The sequence below is a fragment of the Lepisosteus oculatus genome, chromosome 4 (assembly GCF_040954835.1).
Source record: "Lepisosteus oculatus isolate fLepOcu1 chromosome 4, fLepOcu1.hap2, whole genome shotgun sequence".
Taxonomy (NCBI): domain Eukaryota; kingdom Metazoa; phylum Chordata; class Actinopteri; order Semionotiformes; family Lepisosteidae; genus Lepisosteus; species Lepisosteus oculatus.
In genome coordinates this window covers 46,893,578-46,910,659 of record NC_090699.1, presented here as the reverse complement: position 1 = coordinate 46,910,659, position 17,082 = coordinate 46,893,578, and the positions used below count along the sequence as shown (strand labels likewise).

The 17,082-nt window shown below is 35.5% G+C and overlaps 2 protein-coding genes across 9 annotated transcripts in view; both read right to left on the bottom strand.

Moving 5' to 3' along the window:
• The window catches only part of stab1 (stabilin 1), a 77,493-nt gene extending 68,997 nt beyond the window's left edge, over nt 1-8,496 (bottom strand). Inside the window, exons 1-10 of the mRNA XM_015347182.2 lie at nt 8,192-8,496; nt 7,473-7,609; nt 6,532-6,647; nt 6,097-6,182; nt 3,873-3,942; nt 3,581-3,676; nt 3,243-3,359; nt 2,822-3,018; nt 2,368-2,498; nt 1,457-1,584 (exon numbers count right to left, since the gene is read on the bottom strand). Of these exons, the coding sequence (XP_015202668.2) occupies nt 1,457-1,584; nt 2,368-2,498; nt 2,822-3,018; nt 3,243-3,359; nt 3,581-3,676; nt 3,873-3,942; nt 6,097-6,182; nt 6,532-6,647; nt 7,473-7,609; nt 8,192-8,266 (1,153 nt within the window). The 5' untranslated portion in view covers nt 8,267-8,496. The remainder of the gene's footprint in view (nt 1-1,456; nt 1,585-2,367; nt 2,499-2,821; nt 3,019-3,242; nt 3,360-3,580; nt 3,677-3,872; nt 3,943-6,096; nt 6,183-6,531; nt 6,648-7,472; nt 7,610-8,191) is intronic.
• Nucleotides 8,497-13,008: 4,512 nt separating this feature from the next.
• The window catches only part of nisch (nischarin), a 39,413-nt gene continuing 35,339 nt past the window's right edge, over nt 13,009-17,082 (bottom strand). For 7 of the 8 annotated variants that reach the window (XM_015347215.2, XM_015347218.2, XM_069189306.1 and 4 more), the window contains 4 exons: nt 16,198-16,348; nt 15,687-15,812; nt 14,544-14,705; nt 13,009-14,463 (listed from right to left, as the gene is read on the bottom strand). In XM_015347215.2, coding sequence (XP_015202701.1) covers nt 13,835-14,463; nt 14,544-14,705; nt 15,687-15,812; nt 16,198-16,348 — 1,068 coding nt within the window. In that variant the 3' untranslated portion in view covers nt 13,009-13,834. The remainder of the gene's footprint in view (nt 14,464-14,543; nt 14,706-15,686; nt 15,813-16,197; nt 16,349-17,082) is intronic. The other variant, XM_015347216.2, reaches the window with a different exon arrangement.

Sequence of the window (17,082 nt, the reverse complement as noted above, 5' to 3'; positions counted from 1 at the left end):
TTTGCCGACTCTAAACAGTGACGAGATTATCGCCATATTCAATTCCAAGCCCCGACGCCTGTGTCTGCTCTAGAAGGCCAAAATCTCACATAAGAGGTAGTCACTGATTGTTTTTTTGTGTGTTCGCCCTGGCATAGTTGCATTCGGCAGCGTAGGTAATTGTTGCTTAACCTGTGTGTGTGTAAGAGAGAGACAGTATGTATATATTGTAACGCATACGGCCATCAGGGTGTGTAAGAGCCGGCTTACCAGAGTAGTGATGTTGCCGCCCTTCCCTGTGATAGCAGGACTACAGCTACTGGGCTGTGGAGAGATCTCTCTTTGGCTCACCAGGCTGGGTCCCTGTTGAGTGATGCGGGAGTCCTGGGTTCAAGCCCCCGACAGTGCGGGGCTGACCTAATGTGGCAAGGGCGCCTACCTGAACCCCCGTTGCGTTACAATATACTGTATAAGGCTCTGCTAATTCTGATGTTTGATAATACCACTCGAGGATTGGATTGTAAATTGGAGGGTTGCCGCTATGCTGGCAGGATGGTCAGTTAGAGCCCGGGGCACCCACTTTTGCACAAGCCCACCCAAAAATCAATTCCTGGCAGCAGGGATATCCTCCAAAAACAGCTCTGGTTGGTGTCCTATCCCTTGCAGCCAAATAAAAGAAACAATGACACTCCATCTTGTAATTTGGTTCCACCAAAATTTTCTCTTCAGTTGTGGCCATCCAGACTACCCTACCTATTTTCCCTAATAATCCCCCCCTACCCTGTTTTCTCTGAGTGCAATATTGGGTGGGGGCAGATGATGCCTTAGACTTCCTCTGACACTCTTTGTAGATTCCCCCTCTGATGTTTGTGTCCTCTTCTATGTCCAGTTGATTAATATGTGCCCTAGAAGTTCTTCTTGAATTATGCTGCCGTGAGTCCTCCTGACCAATGCCTATAAAGGCTCAGGACTAAAAAATGTGGGTTTGGTGTATTTCTGGTTTTGCATGTAGGCAGAGCTTAAGGATGGGGGTTATTTTAGATTAATTGTAGATTCCCTGGTGTAACTATGTATGTTATATAGCTCCTTTCGCATTCTAGAGACATCTGGTCTTGACCTAATTAAACTTCCAGCAATACTTATATCATACTCATAATCAATATAGTCCCCACCAAAAACATATTGCCCTACACTCATTTTTGTCACTGTCACTGTTACTGTATTCCAAAAGAATTCCTAAAATAAATGTTAACAACTTTATACTGGTATTAAAAGAATAATTTCATAAACAGACATAACAGACATCAACTTCTTACTTTGACTTTTAATACAAAATCATTATTAGAAATCTATTTAGATGTCTCTGTTTTTTTGTATGTGACATGTGAGGAACTTATTAATACTCACTTTCCAAAAATTCAAAAGACAAACTATTGTTTCACTAAAATACACAGAACAGGTTTACAAAGAGAAATACCAAACAGCTGAATACTCCCAGTGATTCTCCCTTTCTGTCCGCCCTCTCTATCCAGCTCCAGAATCCTTTCCATAATGTCTCCATAGCAGCGCCAGCCATCAGCCATCTGGTGCTTCTGACAAACACAGCTTCAAATGAAAAGGTTAAAATGTATTTTATTTGAACAAAGGAGGCCTTCACACTGAAGGCCTTGATATAATGAATATCATCCTGAAATCGTGATATCAAGAATATCATACTGAACACTTTTTAATTAGGAAAATAACCTGCAATGTAGTTTTTGTTGAAAGCAGAAATCATTCAAATCAAGGGATCTATTTTTTTAAATGATGAAAGTTTGGATTCCAGGTACAATTCTTATAAATGTAAATACAAATCAATAAACCTTCACTGGCATTACCAATGAATTACAGTGTTGCCAAATCAGATAAAATTAGTGCAATATTTACAGACGTCTACAGCACAAACATATTATTGGACAGTAGTTCAAGAGTTTGAAATGTTTCTTTTCTTCTCTATTCAGCATGTATTACTGGACACGTACATGCATCACATAAAACATTATTATGAGACTGGCTCGCTGTCTGTTTCCCAGGTTGTGAAAGGCTGCAGCTGTATTTAATTTCCTCCCCCATCCCCTAGTATGATTGGAAGCTGTTCAGATTCTGGCAGGAATTTTGTGATTACATTTGTTATTTTAGCCAATTGTCTGTCTAATCTCTCTTTTTTTCACAGTCCAGCTGAAAGTGCATCTCTGTCTTTGCTTCTCTCTGTTGGCAGTGGGAACATAGCCTGTCCTCTCCAGGCAGGCCTGCTTGTGATGCCCAGTGTCAGGGTTTGTTTCTCTTTGCTGTCTCTCAACCTGGTCAGAAATAACATACTCTCTGTTTATTCCTAGTCCTTAGTATTACCTGGCTGTACCATCCTGGCCGGTTTCACACGTTGCACTTTTGTGACAGGATTTTTCAATGCATGCAGACCTCAGTGTGCAGCCAGCAGTTGGTGTTGACCTTTCCATTCCGCTCTTACAAGCACAACGAGACTGAAACAGCAGTAGGCAGACAATTACTGGTTTGTGGTAACTGATAAATATTTCTTCAGTATTGTGTTGTCAATGCAGATAATTAAATTACAGGAAACTGCTCTGATATCACCCAACAAATAGGTTTTGCCAGCTTCAGAACTATTTATGTATGGTTGTAATACCAAACACCCAAGCATGTAGTTTTCATATTGGAAATTGTTATAATATTATTATAACAAAATTAACAAATACTAGTATTATTCTGTTAGTAATCCAATATTGCAGTCACATGAAATCATTTCATAATGCTTCATAAATATTGTGCACGTAAAATTGTTTACCTTGCCAGGGCCTATAAATACACAGTTGGTTGAGTTGGTAGGACACCCTCCATTGTCCGTGGCACAAGGGTTTACAGGGATACAAACTTTGCCATCTCCTTCATAACCAGTTTTACATATGCAATCATATTTCTGTGGTCCATGATAGATGCACTCAGCATTCCGATCACAGACATTCTTCGAGCAAATATTCCTATCTAGAATCAAACACATTTTTATTCACTGAGCAGCATTTACTTAAAACAGAAAACATCAAGATGCTACCTCTGGGTTTTGCATTTTCTTTGACTTGCAAGGTGCAATAAAATAATATAAGAACATAATAATAATAATAATAATAATAATAATAATAATAATAATAATAATAATAATAATAATCACCATAATCATCATCATAATAGAAACATTTATTTATGTTCACCTGTGCATATCTTTCCAACCTTCTCAAAGCCAGGAATACATTCACAGGCTACTGTAGATCCATGTACCACACAAAATGAGTAGGTGTTACAGTTCAGCTGGAGACAGGCTGGATTCTCTAGAGGAAAGAACAATATGTTGGAAAGCACAATATAAATGTTAGTAAAATACAAATGATATTATGTGCAAACTGATAAGTTTATGTTAAAAATTAATTACAATGAACAATGAAAGTTAAAGTACTGTACATACTGTATAACATTTTTTAATATCCTTATCCTGTCATCACAATAACAAGAGTAGAAAGAGGATATAAAAAAGAATAAGTCTTTGGGTTACCTTGTTTGCAGTTTGGTCCACTGATTGAAGCCTGACAAAAGCACATTCCTGTTCCACTGGGGCCAGTGTCACACATCATACCGCCACAGTCACATTCTGCAGAGGAGCAGCAAAGCTATTGTGAGTTCATGGATAATTGAACAGTAGCACTCACACTAAGTTAATATTACCTTTTTATTCAGCTTTATTTGCTTCAGATTTTAATAAGGAGGAAAAGAATATCTAGAGTGTTTTAATTATGGTTATGGATCTCACCGTTAGAAATTTCAAATTAAAAATCATATTAACTCACCTGAATTACAATACTCTCCATAAGTATTTTTATTCTTACACTCTTGACATGCAATGCCAGAGAATCCATCCTAAATAAACAAGGAAATTGAAAAAGAGCAGGCTGAAAAGATGATGAACGGTTAGTTATCTTTAACATCCTAAACATATTTTACTTTTCTGATTCTGTGTGGTTTTCTGCCACAAGTTTATTCTGAATTCTTAGGAAAATCAGGTCTGTGCAAAGTATATATAGAGAAAAATGTACTTTGCATTCTTAATTACAATGAAAAACTCTCCAGTTTTGGGTTTTCATCTGTTGCATAGCTAAACATTTATGACTCCTCAAATACAACACAGTATTAACTACATACATCCAAAGAACCAAAGAATCCAAATAATAATGTTGGTTTACCAGTTTCACAATTCTGACTGTATTTTGTAATTTTTGTAAATCATGTACTGTAAAATTATGCAAATGTAAGAAAATGTACGATAAAAGACAATTACATTTTTTGTAATAATTCAATTACAAAACTGATGTATCTCATGAGTAAGAAACTGCTCTGATATCATCTAACAAAAAATAGCTACAAAGCAGCAGCAAATTGATTTGAAAAATATACGAATAAAGAATTTTTTGAAATAATTAAAAAGTAACAGGCTTCAGTTAAAAAAATGAACATAATGAATTGTAAGTTAAAAAGCATATTAGAGAGGCCAAGAAAAATAATATTGTAATGGATGCTAAAATTATTTTTTTTCAGTACTGAAACAGCAAAAGAACAGTAAAGGATGAACTAACATTTATCTGGGTTAATAACAGGAAACAAAAGACAATGAAAGGAAAATAGCTGATTATCTAAGTATTTCATTCAGGTGTTTTAACAAGGAAGGCGTCAAACACCATGCCCTGGGCAGAGGAAGGACAAAGTTCAGTATTAAACAGTAATTGCATAGAATAGGCCACTGTGTTTTGGGTATTACTAGCACTTAAGATTAACAAATGCTATTCATAGGTCAACTCTTCCAACAGGCACTCAAGACCAGAGAAGTAGCCATGATAAAAATTACTAAAGCAAAGTCTATCCGTACAAGAGGGTGACAAACTAAACTAAGTAATTTAAAACCAATGAATCTTACTCATGTTATATGATTGGTTATGTAAAAAAATGTAGGTTTTATTTAACTGTTTCTAAATAAGCAACAACAGTAGTGGACACACAAAAAGTATGCAGTGCTGACCTTTTCAGAATGTTTTTGACAAACTTCCTCATAAAACAATAATTCTCAATTTACAGGCATTAAGCTTTCAGGGAAATAGTTTTTGACTGAGAACTGGTTAACAGAAAATAGTGAGTACAGATATGGGGTGAATTCTCAAATGGTATCATAGTAATTTGTAGGATACTATGGGCATCTGTATTAGAACTGTTGTCTTACTGCTCATCCTAATTTATATTGATTAAAATTAATTCAGATTTAGGTACAGTTAGGAACCCAGTGAAATTGACAATATCAAAATGAGATGATTAGCAAACATTGTAAAGAAATAAATGAGATTCAGTACTGGGCAAACAGCTGGCAGATGCTTTAGAATGTAAATGTGCAGAAATCTACTGTACATGCTGGTAACAATAAAGCATAAACAATCAATAAAAATGGGAATACTGAGACTTAGATGTTTATGTGTGACCATCATCTGCTAAAAATGTGGGGAAGCAATTAAAAGACAAAAAAAATATTAGGATATATAGATAAAAGATGTACAGTACTTTAAATCAATAACATCAAGTGTTTTTAAATTAAAAATGTGCAATGCACTTGTAGCACCTTATTGAAAATAATTTTTACAGTTTTCTTCACATTATTGAAAAGATATTGCTGCTGTGGAATCAGCCCAGATACATTATGAAACTTAAGGCAATGGCTGAAGGAACTGAGCCTTTTTAGTATTGAACAGGGAAGACCTGATTCAAGTGGTCACGCCAGTCGATCCAAAACACAAAATAAAGAAAAAGTTTGAAATTGCTTTTAGTGCATTTAGAACTAATAAAAGGAGGCATTTCTTTAGGCAAAGAGAAATGGGGGTATGGAACAAACTACCCAGACATGCTGTTAAAGATACCCCGGCATCTGTCAAGATACAGCTACTGTACATTGAATGAAATAGCTAATAACTACTAAACAGGATGAATGAACTGAATGCCCTGTCTAGTCTATACCCATTCTCATGTTCTTATTACCTCACACTTGCATGCTCCATTGCCTGTGGCTCCATCCATGCAGGTGCCATGCCAATTACATGTTCTGCCTGACCAGCTGGGGCATGCTGACAAAACAAGATAAACAGAAAAAACGCAGGTGAAAAACTGCTATAGCTTGTTTAAATGTCAGTAATTCTTAGACACCGGGGTAAAGGTGGTCCCAGAAATTTCAACAAATGAAAATATAACCATTGCAAAAGCCCAGTTCCAAACCATCCTTTTTATGGTTGCATAACTCAAACCACTTTCATTCTCCCTACCAGAACTACAGCAAAACTTTAACTCCTACAGATATTTTATCAGATCCATTAATGCCAGAAGGGAAAAGCTGTAAGAAATTGATGAGCGGCGGGGGTTACAAAATATATAATGCTTGTGAGAAAAACTTTTATACAAAAGCAATTAATGACTTACGTAGACAGTCAGGACCCCAGTAATCTGGACAACACCTGTGCTCAGTAATAGTCTTCTCACAGGAGTGTCTGCACCCAGGCAGGGTAATGCTCTTGCCTGCCTGTTCTATGGAATAACTGGAATACAGAAGGGGGAAAGAGCATGGCCGCAAACAGCAGTGCACCTAAAAATCTGTTGGTTTCATGTGTTTCTTTCAATTTTCATCTTCTTTAGACCAGGGTGTGGATTTTAGAAGCCCGATGTGCTGAAGAGACTCCTCTGAGTACTTTGAGCTCTATGATCCAGTTCAAGCTTTAATCAGTATTTTGCAAGTGCAATTCAGGGAAAAGTGGGATTAATCTGCCATAATAGAATCCCATGTAGCCTCCCATGTGCTTGCAAGCATTCAGTGCTGCTGGTGAAGGACATGCCAATCATCCAATCTGATCCTGCGTTACAGAGCTGTGCTACCTATGACATGTGCCTAGAAGGTGGGCTGGTTGGAGAAGTCTGCCTGCAATTCCTTGCTCTACCCTGCCTGCAGTTGTGAGGTTCATAGGTGCGAGCCCATAGTGTGAAAAACACAGCCGCTATTTCAGATTGGGTAGGTATAATAATTGGCAGTACAAAATTACAAGGTCTGTGTACTAGAACTATAAAACCCTGACCTAGGTCGCAATATCATATATTGTCATAATTTACTTTGTCATCTTAAAAACATTCTAGTCAATCGGCATGCTAATCTAAAAGTGTATTTCACATATGATCAGCTGCTAAGGAGGACCAACAATGTCTGCATGTAAAATATACTGTATTTTGTCTCTTTTCAGCATGGAATAAACCTATTACTTGTTCCAAATATACTGTATGCCTTCTATCCAATGTGTTTACCAGCTCTAAAGTCATATCCACTTTTTTCTTAGGTTTGTCAGTACTGCTTGAGAATTAACATCAAGTTTTACCTGCAGTCTCTGATTCCAATGTTCTTTGTTGTTTTGCGTGAGCCTCTGGGACACAGCACAGTTGGTGATGCAGCACAGGATGTGCAAGGAGTCATGAACTGGACAGTACTGACCACATCACAGCGATTTGGTGTTGTCTTTAAAAAATGAGCTTTTTTTTTACCACAGTGCACAGGGTTCTAAATAAATGTGGTGAACTGAAAAATATCTACAATCTCTTTCCATTCTTGCGTGTTGCTCAAAATTACTTTTAAGAATCTTCTGCTATGGTCTTCAATGACAACATTCAAATCAGCATTTAAAATAATTTTATAAATTTAAAATCAGGAGTTCCCATCTCTGGTTTTAAGATACAAAATCCAACAGGTGTTTTTTGTCTTTGGAAGTTATAAACCCCCGAGGTAAACTGCTCATCATCTCTGTGGTACTAAGCTGTTGATGTCTTATGCAATGGGGAAAATCTCCCATAACCAGAGTGAGGAACTGCATATTTAAACCTAATGTTTTATTTTATTAAAGCCAAGTAACAAGAAGAGGAAAAGTTCAAAATTGCTTTTCTTTTAGTTTATAATTGATATTTACAGGTTTAACTTAAATGGAAATGCACAGAAGCATTTATTGTCATATAAAAACTATACAGTAAAACAAAACAATTTTAAATTTCACAAAGAAGGTGACACGGTTTGAAAATTTCTAAATGAAAAAATAAATTGCCTTACCTCATTGTTTTGTGCATTAGATGAAACCATTAAACCTAAAATAAGAAAAAAATGCATTATGTATCCAGTAAGCATACAGTGATTGCCCAGAGTGCATCAGAGAAATTTCCCTCAAAATTTCCTGAGAGACATAAACAGGAACTAAGCTGTAGAAAATATATTGTGTATTTCACATTCCACCTTTTATTTTTAAGAAGTAAATCTAGTTTAAACACATTCCAACTTATCTGAGTTACTGCAAGGTGAAATAACTGAATGCATGTTTCAACAGAGAAAAGAGTAGAAAAATCTTTTCCAAACAGGAAAGTCTACCGATTTCCTCTTTTATATCAGCTCAAAGCATTAGGCGGAAATCCTTGCCTGTCAGCCGATAAGATTGCAAAATTCAGCACCATTAAAGAACAAAGGATCTGTTAAAAAATAAGTATAGCTTGCTGTCTACCAATTTTTTTGAATTCAGTAATCTTAACTATTATTTTTCATACCAGGATATGAATGCATAATAAACTGATTTTTATATTTACATATGATCACATTATGTATATATTTATAAAACCAATAAAGTCATTTTTAAAATGACAATTTTTAATTTTAATACTACAGTATATTTAATGCTAATTTATGATAAATTGATATTCTACTTGGATACTTTGTCTAACTCTTGTTAGACTTGCCATCTTTCCTCTTCAATACACATTTCTCCTTCAGTCTATTTTAGATGTGGATGATTTAGTTTGATCAATAAAGATGATTTGATATAGAACCACAAAACAAAACAAAAATGCTCTTACTGAGCATAGGTGTGAGAATATATTTACTTTTAATAAAATTAAGCATAATAGAAAAGTTTTAAAATGTGTCTTTATAAAGTAAAATTTACAAAATAAGAATTTTGAGATAGTCTTCTTTACAGCTATTTTCAAAATTGAACGTATAGTAATATGTAATCTGTCAGAAGTAAAATAAGAACTGAAAAATGGAGAAATACAAATATTTCTTAGCAAGTCTTAAATACTGATCTTCCAATGGAGACAAACATCTTGTGACTTCCAGGGTCAAATAGTAACAATGAGGGAGTGTAGAACTACTCTGCCCTTCTCTTCCACCTAGATAAAAAAGCTTCATCGCCATTTATTGCATGTGAATGTTGAGAGACATTTCCACCTATTCTTTTTTAATTGATGAGTAAGTAAAAGTTAATTTTTGCTGAAATGGGAGAATTAGAAGAACTGCTGAAACTGCAATTTTAACATAACATTTCAATTTAAATGGTTTTTAGCATAATATGAAGAAAGAGTTGATGCATCCATGAGTGTTACACAAGCATCTCATGGCCAAGAGAAATGATCTTGGTTTTGCAAGAGATTTTTCCATGCATGCCAAATTGCTTGCAGTAAGAATTTTTTCTTACCGCACTACTTTATTCTGATTGAACTGCTTTTGTTAAAAAATGTACAGAGAACCTAGATCTCAGTTCTAAAAATCACTTATAAAGCTCATTCTAAAAAGGCAGCCATACTGTAAGTATTGACTCTCAAAAGCTTGTTATGCATATCATCTTGAAAGGCCACAGGATGCTCTAAGAGCATAGCCTTCTCTCACAATTGCTTGAATGATGATCTGCTGAGCCACCTCCACTGGCCTTCCAATGTAAAAAGTGTTCGAATGTAGCCTGGTGCTACACTTCCTTATATTAGCCCTTCACATCCAGTGAATCAGAAACCCTGTTTTAAGTGCAGCAGAAAAATTGTGTACATATCCTTTAAGACTTTTGAGTTCAGATTTCTAAAAAAAGAAAAAAAGAGACTATATTTGTCTTTATATAAGTGAAATTATATTTCAGTACTTCTTTCTACAGTGCCTGCCAAACAAACTGTGGCTTCTAAACTAGGATTTTCACTATGAACCAAACACCCATCCATCCATTTTCTAATCTTCTTCCAATTAGGGTTGTATGGGAGCTGAAACCTATCCTGCTATCCAAGCAACAGGTGCAAGGCAGGGTACACTCAGTCCATCACAGGGCAGGCAAGAGCTGATGCATCCATGAGTGTTGACACAGACACGACCAGGGCCAATTTTCCCAGAAGCCAATTAACCTGCCTGTATATTTTGGGACTGTGGGAGGAAACTGGAGAACCTGGAGGAAACTTGTGTTAGCACAGGGAGAACATACAAATTCTACGCTGAGAACACCCCAAGTCCACAATTAAGCTGGGGCCCCAGTACTACAACGCAGCAATGCTAACCACTGTGCCACCATGCCACCCTGAACCAAAAATATTTGTAATAAAAAGTAGGCAACAGTAAATCTGAAAGAAAAGAAAATGCAATCAGAACTATAACACACAAACAAGGCATCCAAAATAAACAATTTGGAATGTACTCAAGAAGCTAAAAATCACAAGTATAAATACAGTACCAATCAGACCAGACTGGAATGGCCAAGAAAAACATTGCAGTTAATGGAATGGAAACATTTAAAGCTGTCAGGAATACTAAAACATTGCCACTGGAATTGTCAACAACCTCCAGAGTACAGGAATGACAATACAAAAATCTACATTTACAAGACCGAGGCAGCAGAATTACAAAGGTTACACTGTGAGATATTAAACCCAGAAGAGATTTTGCACCAAGAACAACAAAAAAACGCTAGATTAGAAATTTGCTTGGAAGTAGAATGATAAGCCAAGAGAATTTGTTATAGACGAATCAGACCAAGATTGCGAAGAAGGAAAATGAAGCTGCTCCAAATATCATGTGCCCATCTGAGAAGCATAATGGAGTTAATATCATGGACTCAACATGTATAACCACCTCTGGAACTCATCTTTATTGATGATGTAACTAATTAAACTATAATAGCAGCAACAGAATTAATTCTGATGTTTACAGAATCATCTTGCCTGCTTATGTAAAAGAAAATGCTTGCTAATTCACCATGCAGGAAGCAATAACTGAAAACATATGACCAATGTATAACTAAGCAGTTTATCAGGAGAATCTGATTTAACTCCAACTGATTTAAATCCAACAGAGCTGCGTTTTACATTCTAAGTGGCTTAAAGGGATATGCAGTCCATTGCTGACTTTTATACTTGTAAGGTACAGTAAAGTAAATGTGTTCCAATACTTATGGTTCCTTGAAGTCACCAGAATAACAAAAATGTTTTTGTTAAAATATGCAGTTGCATAAAAATGAGATGCATATTAAATTGTACTTATTCATCATAGTCTCATGATCACATCACTTGGCAATAAGGGTAAAACAATGCTTCCCAAAACCATTTGGAGGGCACTACTGTATATATCTGCTTTATGCATCACTGAATTTAAGTTGAAATATGCAGAAAACATAATAGAAACAGAGGAAGAACTGGAATAAGGAACTGGAATTGAAAATAGCAATGTGTGGTTAAAAGGAATTTGTACAGTAAATCCACTTTAGTAAGCAACACTAGTATAAACATACAGAAGGCATTGCCCAATCACTCACTGATCATCTGGATTAATCAAGAAAGCCCTACAAAGGGCAAAATAAGGTCTGGTTTTATTTCATGTCTCTGGCTTTATTTTAATGTCACTTGAATGACTGAATTTGTTCCAAGATTGTCTTGAATATGAATAATTTCTTCATTTGTTAAAGATATCTAAATATTCTTCAGGATTGGAGAGCTGTAGGATAGGGAACACAATGCTTGATAATGAAATTGTACTGTAGTGTTTACCTAAATATAGGTCAAATGGCAATGTTGAGTTTTAGCTCAGGAAAAACATAAAAAATAGCAGATCTCAGCAGGTCTGTAGATGACCTTGTTATTTCAGGAATCTTCATCAAGATGACAAAGCGATAAGGCAGAGGAAAACATTTCCAACCGATTTCCAAGAAAACAGCAGCATTAACTAAAGATGAAGTCTGTGGTCTTGGCCTGAAAATTATTTCCTGTTATATCTTTAATCAGTATTTTTTTTACTACAGTACATTACATAAAGATTTTACTTTTTTTCATTTTCATGTATACGATTTTGTCTTGCTGACAGAAAAATGTCCATTAGAGTATTGAATTTTGCTGCCCAATTTATTATCACGCAGTACATTAGACAAAAAATGTTTTCATGTGTTTTTCTTGTGTTTCAGATTCTCCCAATCTTGAAAAGGTTCAGCAAAGAAAAGAAAAACAGGATTTCATGGATAAGATCACTGCCAAAAATACTTCAAATGCAGACTTCCACCTCCAAGGAAAGGCAGACATTTCCTGTTTTCACTCTCTGCGTTCAAACAACCATCATCTCTCAAATAACCCAGACTTGCCTGGTGCTTTCATTATTCTCATCATTTAACTGTGAAAAAATTAAGGTGATTTCATGATTTTATAAAAATGCAGCAATGTAACAGTTAAAATAATTTTTTGTTTCAGGTGACAAATATGGGTCTCAATCTGGAAACAAAGCAAAAACTAAAAGTAAAAAGCATAACTACATTACCACAGCAGAGAAGGTGAGATGGTGGCAAGCTAAAGACCTAACATTTCAATTTAAATATTACAAGAAGCAATATGAAATGTGTGCCATGTGTTCCTATACTTTTGTTGCATTTTTAAATCTCTTAGTGCAATATATGTTAAAAAGAATAACATAAAACAACTTAAAATAACCTACCAAACACATTTCCATAGCATTTAAAAGAACTTTGATTTATTTTAAGAGACTATGGGGTTTACAACATGTAATTTACATTGACAATTACTGTGATTAAAATCTAACCCTCATACAAAATAAAATGAAAATGTAAATAATTAAACAAACACTGGCAATTGAGTGTAAATGTTTATATATTTCACAGGTATAAATTATGTAAGACAGGCAGTGTGAATGTATATAACTTCACTGTGTAGTGGGACATACAAATTATACTAATTTTGTTTTTTAAATGTGTGCTTACATAATGTGAACAAAAAAAGCATACACAAGTTTCAAACTTTTTAACATGACTTGCAACAACTAGTGTGATGAATCTTCATTTCTAAGCAATTTAAAAATACATTTTAGTTCCTATACTGTATATAACTATTATTGTCCTTTATACAGAGAAAAATAAGAATAGCATTCCAGAAACTGTGGTATGGGCAAATTCAAAGCACATATACGGTACAGTATGTGATATGTTTACTTTAATATAGGCTATCCTATGTACTTTTTATTGGCTTTCATATATAGCATCCAAACAACTAGTCTCCAGTTCAACATAAAACAATAAATACAGATTACAAATATAATCTTACAGAAACACAAATGATTTCTCATAAAAAGAATCTTTGAAGATGTCAGCCTTCCTCTCTCTGAATCAAAAGAAAATGTCAGAATTCCAAACAAAATAATGCATTTTTGTTTACAAATACTATTGATACCAACCAATGTAAATTATTTACATAACACAGATTGTACTAAATTGTTACTTGAAGCAGCATTAAAGAGAGAAAACTCCGCAACAGACAACAGCAAACATTAAATTCTGTGGACTCATTTGTTCTATGTACAAATTCCCAGTATGTGCTGTGAGGAAACTGTAAAAAAAAGGATTTCAGTTAGAAGAATCTTTGACATTTTACTCTTAGACAAGTTTAAAATGTGCATCATGTGTCACCCTGTTAGCTCCACAGGCAGCTCCCTGCTGCACAGTGTCTCCCACTGGCGAGCCAGCAAAGAAATCAGCTTTTCTCTGCTGTCAGCTGCAGGGACGAATACACACCATTGGACCTCTCTGTCATTGCTGCAGCCAGTTCTCTTTTTCCCCACAGCACTGAGCTCATTGCCAAAATGGTCCATCGTCAGGTTGCACAACATATCAGGACTTTGGAAGTCATCAAAAACAAAGGTGAGGGCCTGAGGGTAGGTCTGATAGCCCATCAAAACCCTGTCAAGATCTCGGACCCTCCTAGCATCCGTCAGGAAATACTTTTCTCTCCGAGGGGGCTCTTTAGCAAACTCTGGCAGTGGGTAGCTGATATAGTCCTCATCAAACAGGAATATGTCAGAACTGGTAAGAATTAAAGTTTTGGGTTGAAGGAGATACTTATTCCCTAGTTCTGAGCTTTCACAATGATGGACTTGAAAAACTAGCATATATAGAAGGATATTAAAGGACTGTGGGTTATGAAGTTCCCCCATTTTTTCGGCCACAGTGTATGTGAGGTCCCCAATCTCCTCTTCACTGGGGTATATGAATGTCACTCTGCTGGAGTGAACAAGCTCATAGTTTTCCATTTTACCTGCCATTATAAAAAAAATCAGTTAATAAGAACTGAAATATCTCATGGAACTGAAATAACAAAAGCATTAACAATAATACCTCTATTTTTGTTTCCAAATTCAGTGTAAAAATCCTGTTCCAGTGGTTCTGGAGATGGAAGTTTTTCCAGTAAAGACAGAACTGTCATAAGCTGTTGTATGAATCGGTGAGTACCATAACTGTCTCTGGTCAGGCAAGAAATGATCTGATCAGCAGATGGGCCTGAAAAATAGAAGACATTAATCTCCATACTACAGAGGGGAAACATATTCAAGGCACCTCAGGTAAGACAGTATAATGCAATAGATTTTAGCAGTAACAGTACCATACCATTATTGTAGTGGAATAAGGAGCTACTGTACATTTCGCACTTCTGGTTCCATTCCTCCCTTCTAAGTATTTGCTGAAACATTTTCTTATATTTTCTTACAGGGTGCTTTGCAAAATTATTAAGACACTTCCTATAGTGTCCCATTTTGTAAAATTACTAAAATGATTTAGACACTTATTTTTAAATGTATTATTTTATTCAAACTCTGAAAACTCAAATTGAAAATATCTAAAGGTAAGATAAAGTATAGAAAATTTCAGCAAAAACTAAAGAAAAAAACTGAAATATGTTGATTGTGAAAGTATTAAGACCTGTCAACATCGTCTTAATGCCAGTGTTGCCATTGTAAAATACATTCATGATTATATGCAGCCATATAGCCCTGCAACTCACAACTGGCAACCCACTGAAGCTAAGCAGGTGTGAGCCTGGTCAGTACCTGGATGGGAGACCTCATGGGAAAAACTAAGGTTGTTACTGGAAGTGGGGCCAGCAGGGGGCAGTCCATGTGGGTCCTAATGCCCCAGTATAGTGATGGGGACACTATACTGTAAACAGGCGCCGTCCTTCGGATGAGACATAAAACTGAGGTCCTGACTCTTGTGGTCATCCAAGGGTGTTTCTCGAAAAGAGTAGGGTGTAACCCCGGTGTCCTGGCCAAATTTCCCATTGGCCTCCTAATAATCCCCATCTATGAATTGGCTTCATTACTCTGCTCTCCTCCCCACTAATAGCGCTCAGTATGTATTGTGTTATGCAATATTTTAAGATTCTGTTTTGTTTCCTTATTTTTATCATGATTCTTGGAAAAATGCCTTGGAAAAATAGCAGCTGTCATATACAGCATAAGGAAAACAAAGCTAAAAACTCACCCACTACTCTAAAGTACTGATCAAAAAGCCCAATGTTAACAGATATCAGATCATTCATCTTCAATGCAAAGCAGTATGATAGCATGAAGTCTCTTTTGTTCACATCCGGCTTCCAGTTCCAAGCTACTGGCAGGGACAAAAAACATAAAACAACAGCCGTGACAAGTAATTACACAAATCTCAGAAAGCAATAAAATCTACACACAAGACCACTGGCGTTTCTTGAAACACTTATCATTCATTACACATTTTTGTAAAAAGTAAAACATTCTGTAAAAAAAATTGAAAACAAATATGGCAATATTCTAAAAGGAGTGTAAATTTCCACTGTATATCAACAAAATGATAAATCATTACTTTCCCGTTCTGCAAAACAGTAATAAGGTAAATGTTATCAAAAAAGTGCTGGAAACATGTGACCTCTATTTTGTATTTAAAAATGGCCTTAAAACATCATATCTCCATATGTGTACATATATGGCTTAATTAGAAACAATTTAGAAATTCCTACGTGTTTGATCAGCAAGTTGGGAGGCTGAATTGTCCAGCACAAAGTATAGTGCTTTAGTGGAAAGCATGATGCAGGCAGTTATTTCCATTTCAGGTGATCTGTAAAACACCACCGATGACCACAATATGTGTTTTAGTTCTTCATTCTCCACCTGTAATTTAAGGAAAAAAATCATCCAGAAGTTTCCAGTGCTAGGAAACTGTCTTCAAAATCCCCATAATTTTGCCTTTGTAGCCCAAGGGGGGTTTAAAAAAAACAGAAACATTTAACATTCATACTTCTTCTGGATCAAAACTTTAATTTTCTTTATACTCACTTAAGGAATAAGCATTAAGGGATTAGGAATTTCAGTGTGCAGAATTTGTTTTCATAACAAAACTGTTTATTTTTGGCTTTTTCAGTGATGATAAAACTGTACATCCCCCTACATTAATAGGTCAATAAAAACACAAGAACACTATTTCAATCTATTTTTGACCAGAGCTATGGATTTATTGCTATGTGTCTACACAGAGAATGGCCACTTCTAAAGGTGATATATAAAATCAAGGCTTTAACTTGCTTTAACTCCGTAAGTCTGAGTTCTTGTGTCTGTCCTATCCAAACCCGAAAGTATTACAATATGTATCTTTATAGCAGGTGGTGTACAGCTTTTTAATATAGATTACACTTTTCTAAAATGTATTTAAAAAATAAAAACGATTACAATCTAATCTTTCCACGTTTGATCCCAAGATCCCAAGAAAAATAAGTCTAAACGGGGAGAAAGCTATGCTGAAAGTTTATTAAGATACTTAGAAGACAAAGATATCAATTTATGTTGCATCTGTCTGATTGTGAATCAAAAAACACATATATTTAAACCCACGTTTGCGATTTAAATCA